Source organism: Eurytemora carolleeae, unplaced genomic scaffold, assembly GCF_000591075.1.
Source record: "Eurytemora carolleeae unplaced genomic scaffold, Eaff_2.0 scaffold26, whole genome shotgun sequence".
NCBI classification, from domain to species: Eukaryota; Metazoa; Arthropoda; class Copepoda; order Calanoida; family Temoridae; genus Eurytemora; species Eurytemora carolleeae.
Window position 1 is genome coordinate 70,721 of NW_019396043.1, and position 18,733 is coordinate 89,453.

Genomic DNA, 18,733 nt, shown 5'->3' on the forward strand with positions numbered 1-18,733 from the left:
TTTATGTGATGTCTTGTTATATTTATACCTAAATGTTAATATTACAAAATAAAAAATGAAAATCACTTTTTGTACTATTCAATTTTGTTCTTGGTTTTATCCTCAACCCATCTCTTCATCCTCCTCCCCGGGTATCTGGCTGTCCTCTACTTTTCTTGAGGACGGGATATAGGTTTTAAAAGAGTAATCTTGACGCTGAAAAGATCCTGAAAAATCAAAGTTTGAATCCAACATCATTAAAACACATTTAAGTGTAAATTAGTTTACAGAGCTGAAAACTTTAGAATTGTGGAAATTGTAATCCAGGCTTAACCTCATCATCAATCTTTGTTTGCATACAGAAAAGTGTAAACAATTGAACAAATCGTCAGAGCTGAAAACTTCAGAATTCTGACCAAGGTTTGATCTCATCGTCAATCTTTGTTTGTATACAGAAAAGTGTATAAAATTCAACAAATCTACAGAGCTAAAAACTTTAGAATTGTGATCAAGGCCTGATCTCATCGTCAATATTTGTTGTATACAGAGAAGTATATAAAATTCAACAAATCTACAGAGCTGAAAACTTTAGAATTGTGGAAATTGTGATCAAGGTTTGATCTCATCGTCAATCTTTGTTGTATACAGAGAAGTGTAAAAAAAATCATCAAATCAGACCTCTATTAGCAGTTGAGAAAATTTGAAAAATTTTGCCCGCAATCAGTGAGAAAACTCTTAATGGTAGTTACAAAATAGTGTTCTCCAAAAAGAGAAATAAACAGCGGATTAAGGCTTAAGCAGAAATCAAAAGTGTCCACATTGGATATTTAGATAAAGCGATTGGGATTAAAGGTATCTAATTCTAAAGGTTCAGCTCAAATTTCACAGTAGCCATCAGTACAACGTGTATTTGGATTTGTCGACATAAGAAAGTGTTCAAAGGTCCAAAAGTACAAGGATCTAATTTGTGCCACAAACTTGAATTTTTCTATCTTTGCAACCTGATGATGTAAACCTTTGACATTTCGATGTATTTCATCGAACAGACTTCATCGTTTTAAATATCAAAGGTCTACGATATTGGGTTGGGAAGATATAGGGATTAGAGAGCTCGTGGGAGAAACTCCTTAGAGTCCTATTGCCATATTACAGCTCCTATAAAGCTAGAAGAGGATTTGTAGATTTACAACAAATAGGTACAATCATGTTAGGTACTTTCCCAAAGGATTTTTCCCAAGTGGCAACTTCCTAATTATGCAATTTCCCAAACGGCAACTTCCCAAGTCTGTCCTAGTCGCAGCGCTTACCCCTCCTATTACAACCTGCGGCGCCTCTGAGGGCCTAACCTAACTCTTGGGTTGGGAAGTTGCCCCTTGGGAAATTGTCATTTGTGAAGTCGCCCTTGGGAAAAACCTTTGGGAAAATACCGGTACAATTATTCAAACTAATTCCTTACCTGGGTTTATAACTTTACATTCTAAATGCTCTGCAGTAAAGGGTTCAAACTTATCCGCGATCACCACTAGGTCAGGTAGTGGATACAAGTACAAAGATCTAGATATAGGGGAATGTTGGGAATCAAGCATGTATCTTTTAAAATTATGGGTCAATTAAAAGTAGAACGAGTGTCCCTTGAAAGAAAATCTTTATAATATAAAATACTATGCTTTTACGCACCCATCTTCTATTTAAATTGTGAACATTTTCTCTTTGTATATATTGTAAAACAAACTAAAAAAATTCGCGGATTTTATAAAAATTAAATTTCGTCTATTTTGAAGATTTTCAAAAATTGAATTTTGTTAGAGGCAAATTTTCAAAAATTCGATCATATATAAACCTTCTCTGGGGTCCCGTGAGGTCCCACAAAATTTGTTGGCAAAATCGGTTCAGCCGTTTTGAGGTTTGTTAGATACAAACAAACAAAAAACACCCAGACAGTCAAGCAATATATATATATATATATATATATGAAATATTAACATAAATAGTAAAGAAATGAACCTGTCGAAGTCCCAGTATACTGGTGCTGTGTTGAGGGGGAGTGGAGCTAGGTGTCCCTGACAAGCTATAGTTTGAGCGAAATGTGTCGGAATATCTCCACTTTCAGGGAAATAGATTGCGTTCCGGCACATCTTTGTCACTATGTCTTCCCTAGGAAAATTCAAAGTTATTGATTTAAACATAGTTATACAGTGATAACCAGAAAACTGTAGAACAGGATGACGACATTTAAGCAAAAATTAAATGTATTTGATGTTGTCACAAAGCAAATGGTGTTACTAGTAACTTATTAGATCACTTATAAAGGTTTATGGGTCTGTTTACACTGCATCATTACTGTTTCTCATGTTCATCGGACTATTCTAAGTCAAAATATAAATCTTTATAAGTGGTCTTCCTATTCTAGAGATTTCTGGCCCTGGGTCAAAGTTAATAATTCTAAATTATTAAAAATTACATTATACTGAAAGAAGNCCCGGAAATAAAGAAACTTCCCAAGAACGATTCAGTCTGCGTTCTCCGCCCACTTGAAAGAAAAAATGGTTTCGCAAATATCTCTATACTCTCCTGTACACTGTACAGTGTACATAAACTACCTGAATAGTACAATATGCTGTGTACAGTACTGTATCCGGGCCGGGTTGGTTAGAAATCTAGAGGTAGGTACAAGGTTTCTCAGCTCAGCAGTTAGGTGCTGGGGTAGGGGGGATCTAGCAGTTGCAAACATATTCATTATAAAGAAGGTTAAGTGTTTCCCATGAAATACGATTTGATTCGACTTGACTTGAGCATTATTAAGTTTTTTTTTGTCTCCTGATTGTTTGTATCCAATAAACGTCATAACAGCTAGGCCGATTAGACTCAAGTTGTTAGTGGCAACTGACAAGACCAAAGGCAAGGTTTCGGGGAAAAAACCTGGGAAAAAAACACATAAAAAAAGAAGGTAAACTGGTCAAAACTCTTAAAATCAAAATCTTAATATATTCGGGAAACTCTAGTCATCATTATTTGCAATGCAAAAATAACTGGAAAAAAACTGAAAAAAAGAAAAAGATAAAAAAGAAGGTAAAAATGGACAAAACTCTTAAAATCCGAATCTTTGAGATGAATATTTGCGTGCCTAAGAAATATAGTAGAAGAGCTATATTTTTTTTAAGGGAGTGACCGGCTATGTAAGGTAGTTGAACTGAGTATGCAGTGTTGTGGAAAACTTCTTTCGGATTCATTTGAGACATATTAAACTTTTTAAAGATCTGTAAATCCTGAGTTTGAGTGCAAATTCGACGTTCAAAACTCCTACTTTGGGAGTGGATACGTTTTCAGAATTAGCTTTTTTAAATTGTTAAATAACGACGACATAAAATGTAAAAAAGTTCTACAATAAACTACAGACGTCATGTATAGGAACATGTTGAGAAAATAAAAATTAATCTTATCGAAAATAAGTAATCTTGTTTAATTACTAGTTTCTATTTTCTCATTATTCTGATTTCTCATTATTCACAAAGATTTTCTGCAGATTTTCTAGAATTATTATTGAAAAGACGGCATTTGAAGAATTTAAAAAATCTGCGAATAAATTCAGAGAAAATAAGAAATTCAATATAATAATGAAAACGAAATAATCGATTTTAGCATTGATTTATTGACAAATTTCTTTTGAAAATATGTTCCTAACCATCTAATTAAATTACTGTATAGTTTTTACTTTATTTTTTCGTTCAACTACCTTACATAGCCGGTCACTCCCTTTAATGCAAAAAAATGAAAAAACTGGAAAAAGAAAAAGATAGAAAAGGAAGTTAAAATGGTTAAACTCCGAATGATAAAGATGAATGTTTGCGTGCCTAGGAAATATATTAGGAGAACTAGGATCTGAAGGTCCAGGTACAAACAAGAACTGTGATTGTTCAGCTAGGGACGGATGGTAAGAGATCATCTCTCCCAGCAGCTTCAGATGATCCTGAGGAGAAAAGATTTAAAAGGAACTGATTACTCTTCTCATACTCTAATTTTCTCATCCTTATATCTTTAAAAAAGTATCGTAAAGCTTCTTTGTTTCATTTTATCTCCCAACATACAGTCAAATTATCATGCCTTGCGGGCTATGGTAAATTGAGCTCATAAGACTAACTTGAGTCTGCATGGGATTTAGTGAATCAGATCTGGCAAAACTTTTTTTAAGATTTCAAACTATGAATATTGGTAATATTGGGGCAAATTTGCAAATATTTCCCCGTACTCTCGTTTTAGTATCGATCCCTTTAATAACCTCTTTGTACATATCTCTCAGAGTATAAATGAATTGTGATTGATCAGTTTCATAGTTTATTATACACCAGTAATGTTTGTTCATGTTTTGATAAGATCCTTTAGATATTTAACTGTTACAGTTCACGATCTGTCTGAGCAGCTTCCTCTATTACTCTATCTCGTTTAGCTGCTCTCAGAGTCTCTGTTATCCTGGCCGCTCCTACAACCTGGAGCTGCTCCTTGAGTCCATGTAATGATAGCAGTTTTTACGATCTGAACTGCTCCCTGAGTTGTTCCTAGAGGCTCTGCTATGTTAGCCTTAATGTTCGAGCTGCTCCCCAGAGCTATCCCTTGAGTCTCTGCTATGTTAGCCTTACTCACAGTTCGAGCTGCTCCTAAAGCTACCCCTTGAGTCTCTGCTATGTTGGGTGTTCATTCCCAGAGCTATCCCTTGAGTCTCTGCTATGTTAGCCTTACTCACAGTTCGAGCTGCTCCTAAAGCTACCCCTTGAGTCTCTGCTATGTTAGCCTTACTCACAGTTCGAGCTGCTACTAAAGCTACCCCTTGAGTGTCTGCTATGTTAGCCTTACTTACAGTTCGAGCTGCTCCCAGAGCTATCTATCTCTAGAAATCTCTCAACAAGAGCTTCCCATTCACTGCTGATTTATTTGCAACTTCTACTGTAAACCAAACTGCTAATATGGCTGCTCCGGAGTCTCCGCTAATTTGGCTGATCTAAGATGATTCCTATACTGGTCTGGCAACTGGTCTGTGAATTGATGCCTACAAGGAGCAGTGTCTTCTGCATCAAGATCTCTTGTTCCTCAACTATTTTTACAATATATCTGTGAAGAGCTGTCTGTAAAGAGCAGCGTCTCCTGTCCCAGGACCTTCTGGTTCTAATACTGGTTCCACAACAGGTTCGTGAAAAGCTGTTCCACAATGAGTGGCGTCTCCGTACTCAGAATCCTTTGGTTCCGCTAGTGGTTCCACAACAGGTCTATGAAAAGCTGTTACATAATGAGCGGGTGCTCCGTTCTCGGGATCCTGGATTTTCTAGTTCTCTTATGTGTCCTGGATACTTAAGATCTCCAATCACATCATCCAGACAGAACAAACACTAGGCTGAGAGAATATCAGAAATATGAAGACGACATTTAATTTTTTTGAAAATCCACGAAATTCTTTGTTAAATCCGCCAACTTTTATTGTTTTGTTTTACAATCTACATAAAGAGAACATGTTCACAATTAAAATAGAAGATAGACTAGTATTTATATAATCACAAAGAATAACAAGAAACTAATTGCAAGTTAAATGTACATAGTACAAGACAACTATACTGATGGTAATAGTAAACAAAACAGAATTTTGGAAACATTTACGTTAAAAAATTACAAAAATTTGTATTGCAAGGGGTAATAATGTATCTTAATTGTACAAATATGTATCCTCTTGGCTTCAATGAACTTATAGAATGTCGTCTTCTAAATATATTCGAGCCTGGTGTTTGTCCAGTCTGGATTATGTGATGTGTCCTGGATATCCTAGTTCTCCTATGTGTCCTGGATGTCCTAGTTCTCCTATGTGTCCTTGATATCCTAGTTCTCCTATGTTTCCTGCAGATACCCTAGTTCTCCTATGTATCCTGCAACTATTGTTACGACAGATGTGTACAGAGCTACTATGCAATGAGTGGCGTCTCCGTACTCAGGATCATCTGGTTCTGCTGCTGACTCCACAACAGGTCTGTGAAGAGTTGCTCTATAATGAGCGGCGTCTTCGTTCTCAGGATCCTGAAAGTCCTCCCTCTCCTATTTGTCCTGGATATCCTGGAAGTCCTGGTTGCTCTGTATCTCGGGTATCCCTTTCAATAGAACCAACTCGAGAATATGGAGCTTCCGTATGTCCTATAGGTCCTGGATACTCTGTATCTCGGGTATCCTTTTCAATAGAACCAACTCGAGAATATGGAGCTTCCGTATGTCCTAGAGGTCCTGGCTGCTCTGTATCTCGGGTATCCGTTTCAATAGAACCAACTCTAGAATATGGAGCTTCTGTATGTCCTAGAGGACCTGGCTGCTCTGTATCTCGGGGTGTCCCTGTCAATAGAACCAACACGAGAATATGAAGCTTCTGTATGTCCTAGAGGACCTGGCTGCTCTGTATCTGGGGGGGGGGTGTCCCTGTCAATAGAACCAACTCGAGAATATGGAGCTTCTGTATGTCCTAGAGGACCTGGCTGCTCTGTATCTCGGGTGTCCCTGTCAATAGAACCAACTCGAGAATATGGAGCTTTTGCATATAAACACCATAGCTACTCCAAGGCTCAAGTAACTCTGTTCATCGATCCAGCTGGAGAATAAAGACTGGATCCTCTAGCTGCTATGCGTCTCCGGTGGCGCTGGGGAACAAAGAGCGTCCTCTGATATCCTTAGTGATGTTGAGGATTCCAAGGATTTATATTCATGCTGAAGGATGGGAAGGAGACTGGCGTCCTCCTTAGTCCTCTGTTAGTCATGGTAAGATATATCATTCTGAGAGCTGTCCATGAAGTACAAGTCCCCAGGCCTTAGTGGGATAAACGGAGCTAAGCTCTAACGTCTCTTCTGTGTAAGATCCTGGAGTGTACTGCTCCTATTCTCCAGGTTATCTACTCAGCTTAGATTCAGACAAAGGGTTGAGAGGTTTTAGTATCTGGTCAAATTCTAAATATTACAACATGCTTTAAATATTAGAAAATCTAGCTTTACTAAATTATTTATAAAAACATTTCGTCAATAGACAAAGGTTTGCATGAGCCTTTCTTAATTCTTTAGACTTAAAAAGCTAATTTTGTTGTACATTTTATTGTCCTACCTTTAAAGAATTATTATAGACAGTTCCACTGGAAGAATTGTTTAGAAAGTTTCCAAAAAATATAAAAGCAGTTGGAGGCATTTCAGAGTATCCTAAATATACAATTTTAGTTGGAGGGATTTCAGAGTATACTAAATATACAATTGTAGTTGGAGGGATTTCAGAGTATACTAAATATAAAATTGTAGTTGGAGGCATTTCAGAGTAATATACAATTGTAGTTGGAGGGATTTCAGAGTATACTAAACATAAAATTGTAGTTGGAGGGATTTCAGAGTATACTAAATATACAATTGTAGTTTGAGGGATTTCACAGTATTCTAAATATAAAATTGTAGTTGGAGGGATTTCACAGTATACTAAATATACAATTGTAGTTGGAGGGATTTCACAGTAATCTAAATATACAATTGTAGTTGGAGGGATTTCACAGTGTACTAAATATACCATTCTAGTTGGAGGGATTTCAGAGTAAACTAAATATACAATTGTAGTTGGAGGCATTTCAGAGTATACTAAATATTAATGATATGAATATCATTGATATGAATATTGGTGAGATATGAGATATGAATATTAATTATATAAATATTCGTGATGGTGAATATTGGTGATCTGAATATGTGTGATGTGAATATTTGTCATCTGAATATTAGTGATAAGAATATTATTATTATTATTAAAGATTTATTCACACACATTTAATATACATACATATATTATGATAATCTTATGAGGAAAAAAATGTAATAATGGAAATTCTTAAACGAGATGAAATAATCTTGATGTATTCTTTAACGAAGGCCTGCGGCCTTCGTTAAAGAATGCATCAAGATTATTTCATCGAGTTTAAGAATTCCATTATTAAATTTTTATCCTCATAAGATTATTATTATATCATATTTGTGAGGTTCCATGGGCACATACCCAAGAAATCATACTAAAAAATAATTCTGGTGAAATCCGACTATTTCAAGGTGAAATAGTTAACATGATGAAAGGTTACAAATAAGTTTTATGCTCTTGTGCTGACTAACACTGTTTTTTATTTTCTAATGTTAAAATGTTAAAAACCATTTTACAAGTACAAATTGGTTCTTAATTTGAAAGTAATGCATGTGGTGTGATTGTTTCCTTTGTTTAGTTTGTTTGTTTACCAATTTCTAATGAAATTGCTTGTTTTTCAAGTTGATAATACATTTCAATACAGCATGATGAATGTGTCCTGAGTTTTTTTAGATGGGGAGAAGGTATTGTAGTGGGTTGTCTTAATCTACTAAACAAAATCTTGAAATCATTTAAAGAAGAAATCATGTCCTGGATATTAGATCCTAATTCTTCCAAGAAGAGGAGATTAAAGCAGGTTATCTAGTAATCAGTTCGGCATCAACTGATAGAGATCTTTTATTCATGAATCAAGATTTACTATTTTGTTTTCATTGTTATGGAGTAATAAGACCCTATTAAAAGTTTTTGTGACACTAGTATTTCAATGATAAGCTTTTATAAACTAACTTTTTCTGGTTTTGATTGTGGTTTCACTTTATCATCTTGAGGTATGCGAGATATTGTGACTGCTGACTCAGGCTGAGGTACTTTTAAAACTTTAGAATAAAGTAAAAAAAAACAATTAATTGAAATTGTGAAGACATGACAAACCTTTCTATTTTTGAAAAGCTCTGACCGTACTATAATTACAAATATGCAGAGATTTGCAAAATCTCACCAAACTTGGTTTGGAATGAAGAAAAACTAAAATAAAATTAAATAAAGTAGGCAGTCGGGCAGTATGCTTTGAGACTCTGTAGTTTGATGAAAATGTCCAATGGAAGACTTAAAGTTTAAAGATCATGGTTAATTTTTTTTGAAAGGTCAGAAAATGTTAATTAATCACAGGGGGTTCCACTCTTCTGTCAGGACTAAGGTTAAGATTTAAATGGAAATTCCTGAATTGAGATATATCAATACTTCAAAAAACGAAAAAGGTAAGTGAGCATGAAAAGGTAAGTGAGCATGTTTTACTAAACTAAAAAAAAGGTAAGTTTGCATGTTTTAATATTAAAGATAAAGGTAAGTGAGCATGTTATTTTTTAGTGTAAAAAGGTAAGTTTGCATGTATTAATATAAAAGAAAAAGGTGAGTTTGCCCTGTGCATGTTGTCAGTACAAAATAATTAAGTTAATATCAATATTGATTTATTGAAAAGATCAATATAAGGAGCGTGTAAGAATGAATATTCTTCAACAAGTGTAATAATTTCCATTCTTTAATGCTCGGAGCGTGTAAGAATATACATTCTTTCACGCTCTGGCCATGTAATAATTTCCATTCTTACACGGTCTGAGCGTTAAAGAATGAAAATTCTGCCCCTACAGTGTAAGAATAAGCATTCTTAAACGCAAGGAAGCAAACAATAATAAAAGTGTTCCTCCTGAACCGTGTAATAATGGGAATTCTTACACGATAGGTTTACTACTATGGAACCGAACAGATATGATATAATACATATTACATATATTAATGGTATAGTTTAAATTTGTTTTGTTATGAATGATATTAGATGTATTCATTATTCACTCTCATAATCTCAAATTTCATAAACCTGCTATTTTTAAAGAAATCTATAGTGATATGAATATTAGTGAAATGAATATTAGAGATATGACTATTAGTGAAAATAATAATAATAATCGCTGTAAATTCAGAGGTGGGAGACAGGCCTTCTGTACACCCTCAGATATGAATATTAGTGATATGAATATAAGAGATATGACTATTAGTGATATGAATATAAGTAATATAAATATTGGTGATTTGAATATTAGAGATATGACTGTTAGTGATATGAATATAAGTAATATGAATATTGGTGATATGAATATTAGTGAAATGAATTAGTGAATCAAGTTATATGAATGTTATTGATATGAATATTGGTGATATGCATATTTGTGATCTGAATATTGGTGATAAAAATATTAGTGATATCAAAATTTGTTATATGAATGTTATTGATTTGAATATTATTGACTGAAATATTAGTTATAGGAATATTAGTGACATCATATGAATATTGGTGATGTAAAATATTTGTGATATAAACGCCGTACCTGCGAATAGTTTGCGGAGTCTCGCCTGGACTTCCGGTTCGTCCAGCCAGACGTCAGACAAGAAAACAAACATGGCGTCAGTATTGTTCTGCTCAGCTAGAGACAGCTTCTCACTAGGCCAACACGTAAATAAAAGATCTATTCAAATATTTCAGACAAAACTAACAAATTAAATTGATTTCATAAACATTCACATTGGACCAATTCCAAATAATTTTTTTCTTAAATTCAGTAGTATTGAAAAAAAAAATATTTTTCTTTTCTAAAATATATTTTTTTTTAATGGCGGGAGCACAAGTCTTTAAATATCCATGTTCCCTGATTTTCACGGTAGTCTCAGCTGGGCCTCCGAAGAAGTTGGTGCTACCAAAATGTCCCCTGGTGGTGGAACTTGCCTCAGCAGGAGGAAACCCTGACACAATCATCATCTCATGACATGATAAAAACTTCACGAGAAATTTATAATATATAGATAAAGTTGTCTTTTAGAAAATTTCATCTTAAACTGAATTGAATACTATTACTAAAAGTAAATAGTGACTGGTGGACAGAACTGGTTTAAACAATACATCCCAATCAACACTGATATGATCGGCAGCTCCCGGCTCACAGCTGGCTCATCAAAATCCAAAAACTTAATATCATTACTTTTTATTTCCAGACTCTTTTCTGATACATTTCAAACATGATCATCCTAGGTTTGATGAGTCTCAAACTTCGATTGGAGTGAAAAATAAAAATAATTCAAATTTAAAAATATTAAAAAAAACAAAAGACGAAAATTTCAAAGTGAGCTAGTGCTTGTACATTAAAACCGAATAAACGATTGAATTTGCTTAGATAGTTGTGATGAAATTTGCCTAGAGCGATGACATGAAAAACCTCGTCATCGTACCATCCCTCGGCCAGAACGAAACAGTTCTCGGTGAAGAGCCCGGTGTGGAACTTGGTCTTGCTGAGGTCAAGCTTAACCACGCCGGTCGGATCCTCTAGGTAGTAACTACCGTAGGTGATCTAAATATTAGTATTTACTCGTACTCGTACAATATATAATATACTTTGCTTGTCTGTCAGTCTGTTTATTAGTATCTTTGAAACGTCAAAACGGATGAACTGATCGGGTCCAAATTTTGTATGTCAACTCACATGACCCCAAGAAAATTTTATAGACCGTCAAAGTTGATCCAATTTGCCCTAAAAAAATGTCGAAAATCGTTATTCTTGTAAATGCACAAAAAAAACCGCCAAAACTGAATGATTAAAAATGACCACTTCAGAGCAACAGCTAAAAGCTAAAATATAGAAAGATATCCCAAAATATTCTTTTTGGTTCAATGTTCTTTATCAATTATATATTTTTGGTTTTTAACAGTTAATTTACAACATTTAAGTTAATAGTGGAGAAAAAAGACAAAAAACGTGTTATATATTTTCTTCCAATTAAAATGTATACAAGAATATTATGTTTACATTTTGTACTTTTTTAAAGGTAATTTTGCTTTACTTATGTGTTTATATGACAGCCTTTTGAAAATCTTTATCTGCAAAGATAATAATGGGATAAAAAGCAAAAAGGAAATGATACGATTTAGATAAAACCTGTTTTGAGAAGGCCTTATATTGCTCTACATGAAACAATTGTCCGCTTTCATTAATATTTAAAAACGCTACCCCAGTTAAAGAACAAATGTACAATTGTGGACAAATGTACATTGTAAACTTTAACATAACAGCTCCTAACAAGAACTAGTTCCTCGATCCTACCTGTGTAAGCATACCAAGAACAATAATATCATCCATCCTGTTTGTAGTTCCTAACAAGAACTAGTTCCTCGATCCTACCTGTGTAAGCATACCAAGAACAATAATATCATCCATCCTGTTTGTAGTTCCTAACAAGAACTCAACAGGTTTCAGCTTGTATTTCTTCTCAGATCCTGTAGAACCTGAAAACAATCAATCAATCAAATGCTCAACAATTGATCACAACTCGAAAAGGGACTGTACGTGTAATTTCAAGTGACCCTCCATGCAAAGATAACAATGCCCGATTTACAACGGTACCCTTAAAACTTTGTCTGATCAAGTATAAATTAGATATCCATGGTTTTTTTTCTTTAAACTGTTTATTTTCGTTTGAGGTTTTTCTGCGAAAGTGACTTGCGAAAATTTCTTGTTTATAATAAGAAATGGAGAAACACTTTTCGTGTAAAAAAACGGAGATTATCTTCAACATTTTTCATCAGATTTAGGTTTGATGAGAACCGTTGTTAATCAGGTATTGCCATCTTTGCGTGGAGGGTCACTTGAAATTACGTTTACAGTCCTTTTAATGAATGCAAGAGGAGATTTTATTAAGAATTTATACGAAAAAACGTAATGAAAGAAAATATAATTAAAAAGAAATTATTTTTCTTTAATATTTTTAATCTTATTTTACCTGTTCCGGAGAAAAGATCGTGGCGAGCAGTTCTCTGAGAAACCATAACAAACCTGAACAGGATAATTAAATATTTCATTTTAAAACCTAGTGTTATAGTATATTCAGTTTTTACAGGGGTATCCAATATCCACTTTAACATCTTATTGTTGAATTAAATCGTATGCAATATGCATCCGAGTTTTTTTATAAATAATAATTGATGTTTTACTATCTGGAAATTGATAACTTTATATCAAGGTTTCTCTCAAGTGATTTGAAGATTTATGCAGCCGAGCCAAACAGTTACAATAATTTAGCATCATGGAGAATCTGGCATTCCACTCCATACATGGAGGGTTAAGTGAAAATGTATTTTCAGTCCTTTTAATGTTAAATATGATTACCTGTCGTGATAAATATTGTTTTTCTCGGCTGCTGGGGGCAGAAGAAGTGGCTTATGTCTACCCATCATGTCATCCTTAACAGTTTAAAGTTTTATATATTATTATGTCTACCCATCATGTCATCCTGAACAGTTTAAAGTTTAATATATCATTATGTCTGTCTACCCATCATGTCATCCTTAACAGTTTAAAGTTAAATATATTATTATGTCTACCCATCATGTCATCCTTAACAGTTTAAAGTTTAATATATTATTATCATGAATGAGAACCACGCTTTCAATGAGGAAGGGGTCGGTCTCCAATGAATATTAGATACTGTTTTTTAAAAATATTTTTTTTTGTTTGTAAAAATCAATCCTACCCATTCGCAATCATCTATTTTCCTGATATGCTATTAAGCGATGTGCGAAGCGCATTTGTAGTTTTTTTATATTCGGATATTATTATCGGATTATCGGATATTATATTTTTTATATTGATCACAGTTCTAATATTTGACAAAAAAAAAGTCGGGTCTGCTCGAATAAAGTTAAAGGGACTATAAGCGGAATTTCAAGTGATCCTTCATGCAAAGGCGAAAAGGCCGATCTATAACGAATATGGTTTCCTGCAGTGGAAATGCGCAAGACAATTTTTGTATAGAAACCCAATCGAAAATTACAGGGTGGCCAAAACTTTTTTGAAAAAATCCGTACAAAAATCCGTACATTTTCAGAGAACAAGAGAACAAGAGAACTTAGAACTTAGAACTAGAGAACTAGAGAACTAGAGAACTAGAGAACTAGAGAGCTAGAGAACTAGAGAACTAGAGAACTAGAGAACTAGAGAACTAGAGAACTAGAGAACTAGAGAACTAGAGAAAAGAGAACCAGAGAACTAGAGAACCAGAGAACCAGAGAACTAGAGAACTAATGAACTAGATAATAGAGAACTAGAGAACTAGAGAACCAGAAAACCAGAGAATCAGAGAACCAGTGAACCTGAGAACCAGAGAACCAGAGAACTAGAGAACCAGAGAACCAGAGAACCGGAGAACCAGAGAACCAGAGAACTAGAGAACTAAAGAGCGTTGATTCTAATTTTTAAAACTGTTTAGATCAATGTGTAGGCCATTTAACAACCAAACAATTAAGTTATAATTAGAAAGAGTGGAGTGTAGATTTAGGATCTAATATAATTAAAAATAGCGTGGTACAGGGGTTGCAAACTCAATTAAAAGAAAGTTAATATTAGAAAAAAATGAAAAGATTTACAGATAAACGGAAGAAACCTGAGAGGATGTTCTCAGATCTGATAAAGAGACAGATAGATAGATAGATAGATAAACAGATAGATAGACAGAGAAACAGATAGACACATACACATATAGATAAACAGAGAGACAGATAGGATATATAAACAGATAAATAAAAAGATAGATAAACTGACATGCAGATAGATATACAGATGGATAGACAGATAGCTAGATAGATAGCTAGACATATAGCTAGACAGAGAGCTAGACAGATAGATAAACAGATAGATAGACAGATAGCTAAACAGATAGCACATTCTCAAATGAACACTTATGGAACATATTCTCAAATGAACACTTCTGGGATCTCGAAAATTATGAATGAATTTTGATTGTCAATTGAAACGTTAATCAATCTAATATTATTTAGAATGCAGAAAATAAGTTAAACTAACTTCATTTTGACGAGATTTTTTTTTGAAATTTTCATGAAAAACTTGCTGAAAAGAGTGAAAATTAAAAAAACCGGTGTATTTCCAGGATAAAAATCCGTACAATCCGTACAATTTGAAAAAAATCCGTACAATCCGTACAATTTGAACAAAAAATCCGTACAATCCGTACAATTTGAAAAAAAATCCGTACAATCCGTACAATTTTAGGGTTACAAAATAAAAAATCCGTACAATCCGTACATTTTGGCCACCCTGATTAACAAAATTGTAAACATTGATAACTAATTCATACTTAATCATTCAAAGCTTTTAAGAACACCGTTGTGAATCGGAAATTGCCATCTTTGCATGGAGGGTCACTTGAAATTACGCTTTAAATCCCTTTAAGATTGTAGCTTTTGAAACAGTTAACGTTATTTAGCTTAGAGGTTTCATCTCAATGAAAAGTTTCCGGCACTGAGCTGGAAACTATGGTGTTGGATACCCTCATCACAGTCGCTTAATCTCGATATTCACTGTGGACCCTTATAATTTTCTATTTAATTTATTCTTTTGGATATCCATAATGGGTTCCGACCAATGAGAGTTCTCCCATTGGTTTCCTGGCTTCTAATTGGCTGTTCGGTTTCTGAAAACGACAACTGAATCAGTTGAACTGATTGGTTGAATTTTTGACACTTTTCTAGCTGGATATTAAATAAAGATTAAATTAATCTGCAGATTGACACAAATAGAAGATCAAACATTGATCTCGATATCGACAATACAAGAGTTACCAGCTATGATCCTAGATAGATTATCTCTAATACAAAGCCTACCTTGAGATATTTCTTCCTCTCAGCAGAGAACGTATATCTGGGAACCTCGAACCCACTAAAACATGGTTTATCAAAAATATTTAAAAGGATTATAGTTGTTACCATTATTAGTAATATAAGTAATAAGAGTAATATGAGATGAGATCTACAAAAAGCCCCATCTTGGATAACCCAGACCGCTTACTTACTGAAGTGCTCGGAGTTGCCCGTGAAATTTTTAAAACACTGGACATTATTTTCTCCAGAAAATTTGGAATTTTATAAATAAAGAAGTTTCGGTCTTTTTGCCTTTGCTTTCTCCAAAAATGTCAGCAAATTGGTCCTGGATCCGGATCCGCATTAAAATGGATCCTAACCACTGCACTGGCTAGAAAACATATCCCATTCAACACTGCTCCTAGCTTTTCATGACTGGCTCATGGCTATTTTAAGTATTAAGTAACAAAAGAGGAATCTGTAAAGGACCCTTTAATGGACTCAATGGACCCCCAGACTGCCGTAAGGTGAGAGGGTCATAACTCAAGATGCCATAAAAACCATGAAAAAATAAAATGTTTGACCTGATAATATTAAAAGTATCCGTATTCTCATCTCCTCCTTCTTCTGCTGTGCACTCTGATATAGCCTGATAATATTGGATAAAAGACTAATTTAAGCTCCAAATGAAACGAAATGAAACGAAAAACGAAACGAAAAGAAATGAAATGACACTAATCAAAACCAAATGAAATGAAATGAAACGAAACGAAATGAAATGAAACGAACGAAAATAAATGAAATGGACTGAAATGAAATGAAAATAAATGAAATGACACGAAACGAAACCAAATGAAATAAAAAGAAACGAAACGAAATGAAATGGACTGAAATGAAATGAAACGAAATGAAATAAAATGAAATGAAAGCATAACAGGGATTGTTAACTTAAGGCATTTACTGTAGGGATCAGAGTTTCAATTCTTACCCAAACTCCGGGGTTTTAGCCCGATCTTTATTATAAATTTGTTTTTGGTTTTACTTATAAAAAGTTTTATTTATAAATTGAAATAACGGATCAGAAGAAATGGTTCTCAAACATGGATCTTAAATTGAGGAAAAATTATTGTAATTCATTTAATTGGAATACTGTTTAGCTTTTACTTGATTTACTTAACTAAGACCTTTTTGACATTTTAACTGTTGCTCTGAAAGTCGGCCATTTAAATCATTTTCAAATTTAGGCGGATTTTTCTTTTCGAATTGGCGTATTTAAAAAAATAAGACTATTTTCCAGTAATTTTTTCTTAAAATTTTGATGTTCCATAAACATTCCATTGGGCCATGTGATATCCCACAGAAAATTTGGGCCCTACCAATTTACCAGTTTTGACTTATTTTGTTTACAAACAAACAAACAGACAAGCAAAGTATATTTATTGATTTGAACCCAGTACAAATAAAATTCTTGGATAAATTTTTGGACCCCAGCGAAACTTATGTTTAGATCTGAATCTAAAACACCAATATCCATTCTATTAAGGAGAAGGTATTTTCATAATTATAATTGATATTACCATTATAAATATTTTCCGCCAGAAATGTATCACTGAATCTTTTTTCTTTCCCAAGAAACGTATTTTCGGAGAAAACTTAAGATATTACAAGGAGTACAATTTAAATTTGTAATATTTGAAGTCACAGAAAAAGTTTAACCTTCCGGTGGTATTTTTGAGATATTTATATTTACCTGTTCCATAATCTTAATATCAATAACAGCTGTTTTCAGTTTCTGCTTTTCCACTTGACTTAGAATTCTAAAAAGTAAAATATATGTACAGTACAGTGCAGTACAGCTGGTAAAGTACAGTACTTCTGAGTTTTTTTTTTTAAGTAGAAAAAAATTTACAAAGTAACATTGTTATAGGAGTAAAGTAAAAAAAATAGTGCAACATTGAAATGCAAAATTTTAAACGTTTATGAAATGTCAAGTTCCAATGACCGAAAGTGGGTCTAAGTAGAGATTTATTTTGTCATATGTAAAATTAGGCCTAAGCACTATGGCAGTTGGGATCAAAGCCCAGATTTTAGTCCCAAATGAGGAACGTGTGTTTCTAGGAAGAGTAACAGCCTCAGACCAATAACTTTTAAGATATGCCCAAACATAGTTGGGAAGTGGTTTAAGAAACATGTTGGTAACTCCCAGAATACCGAGAATATTAACTTACTTATCAATCCATCCGTTCCTCTCAACATCCTTAACTGGGGCTAGCAGACCGGTCAAATAAACAGCTGCTTCCTGGCTCAGCTGTAATCCATTCAGCTTAAACAGCGTCTGTACACGCTGCTTTATCTGCTTGGACATCTTGTTTTCTGAAAATGCGACTGTCTTGTAAAACTATCTTGTAGTTAAAATGTAGTAAAAAATAAGAATTATATTAATCTCTATGAGTAAAATTGGAAAGTTTAGTTCGAGAAAGACCATTAAAAGATAACACTGAGTCATTTGCGATTAAAACATAAATGAAAATTAAAAATCATGTTTCTCATAAAAATGTTTGTTTTCATTTAAAAACCGGTTAAGGTTAGATATGCTCTCACTGGCTGTAGAGATACTTCTGAATCTCGAACTGAAGAGATTTTGAGATGGTTCTGATAAACTCCAGGGTCACATTACACTTGTATTTAGGCTGGTCCATCTGATCTGTACCTGGATAACAGATCATTTAAAATAATCCAAAAAATCGTAATTATAAAGATTTTTATAACTTAGAAAAAAATTCATTTTGAGTTGTAAAAATGTTGCTAATTTGGCCAGAAATATTTTATTTCAACATAAAAAAATGTTAGGATGCTTTTTTCTTCTCAAAATGTGCCCTTACTCTAGGTCTTTACTTTCGTCCTTCAAAAGGTTTAAAACCTTTTCAGAAATGTAAAAAAATAAACCGACATTTAATTTCTATCGGCTTAAATCATCGATCTCTCTTATTGGTCAAGTCCTCAACTGTTGACCAATGAGAGAAAAGAATTTTTTTTTCTGATCCGATTAAAATTGGTTCAGCCTGTTCAAAAGTTCCAAGCTCCAATTTAAAGAAGAAAATTATAAATAAAGGGGTAATGCGAATATATTCTTATTATATTTAAAATTCGGTAATGGTGATGGACCAAACCTCTGTAGAGTAAAAAAAGTAGATGTTAGTTCCACATTTATTGAA

The 18,733-nt window shown here is 33.7% G+C and overlaps 2 protein-coding genes across 3 annotated transcripts in view; both read right to left on the reverse strand.

Annotated features, from left to right (window-relative positions):
* Positions 1-17,891, reverse strand: LOC111701275 (DNA polymerase epsilon subunit 2-like). Its single transcript, XM_023472474.1, has 16 exons — positions 17,747-17,891; positions 17,269-17,335; positions 16,103-16,167; positions 15,543-15,597; positions 13,033-13,106; positions 12,647-12,699; positions 12,049-12,152; positions 11,067-11,220; positions 10,525-10,618; positions 10,207-10,319; positions 7,097-7,188; positions 3,831-3,946; positions 2,580-2,693; positions 1,984-2,133; positions 1,436-1,533; positions 1-206 (listed from the first exon to the last, which is right to left on the reverse strand). Exons 1-16 carry the CDS (start codon positions 17,881-17,883, stop codon positions 103-105), a joined length of 1,590 nt encoding a protein of 529 aa, XP_023328242.1. The 5' UTR covers positions 17,884-17,891; the 3' UTR covers positions 1-102.
* The window catches only part of LOC111701285 (origin recognition complex subunit 5-like), an 11,136-nt gene continuing 10,290 nt past the window's right edge, over positions 17,888-18,733 (reverse strand). For both annotated transcript variants that reach the window (XM_023472493.1, XM_023472485.1), the window contains exon 13: positions 17,888-18,228. In XM_023472493.1, the coding sequence (XP_023328261.1) occupies positions 18,116-18,228 (113 nt within the window). In that variant the 3' untranslated portion in view covers positions 17,888-18,115. The remainder of the gene's footprint in view (positions 18,229-18,733) is intronic.

Coding starts and splice junctions, on each gene's coding strand:
- LOC111701275 (XM_023472474.1), bottom strand. CDS start 17,883: ATGTCCAAGCAGATAAAGCAGCGTGTACAGACGCTGTTTAAGCTGAAT. Junction 16,168..17,268: donor ATATTAAGATTATGGAACAG/GTAAATATAAAT, acceptor CAATATTATCAG/GCTATATCAGAGTGCACAGC. Junction 13,107..15,542: donor AGAGGAAGAAATATCTCAAG/GTAGGCTTTGTA, acceptor TAAACTGTTAAG/GATGACATGATGGGTAGACA.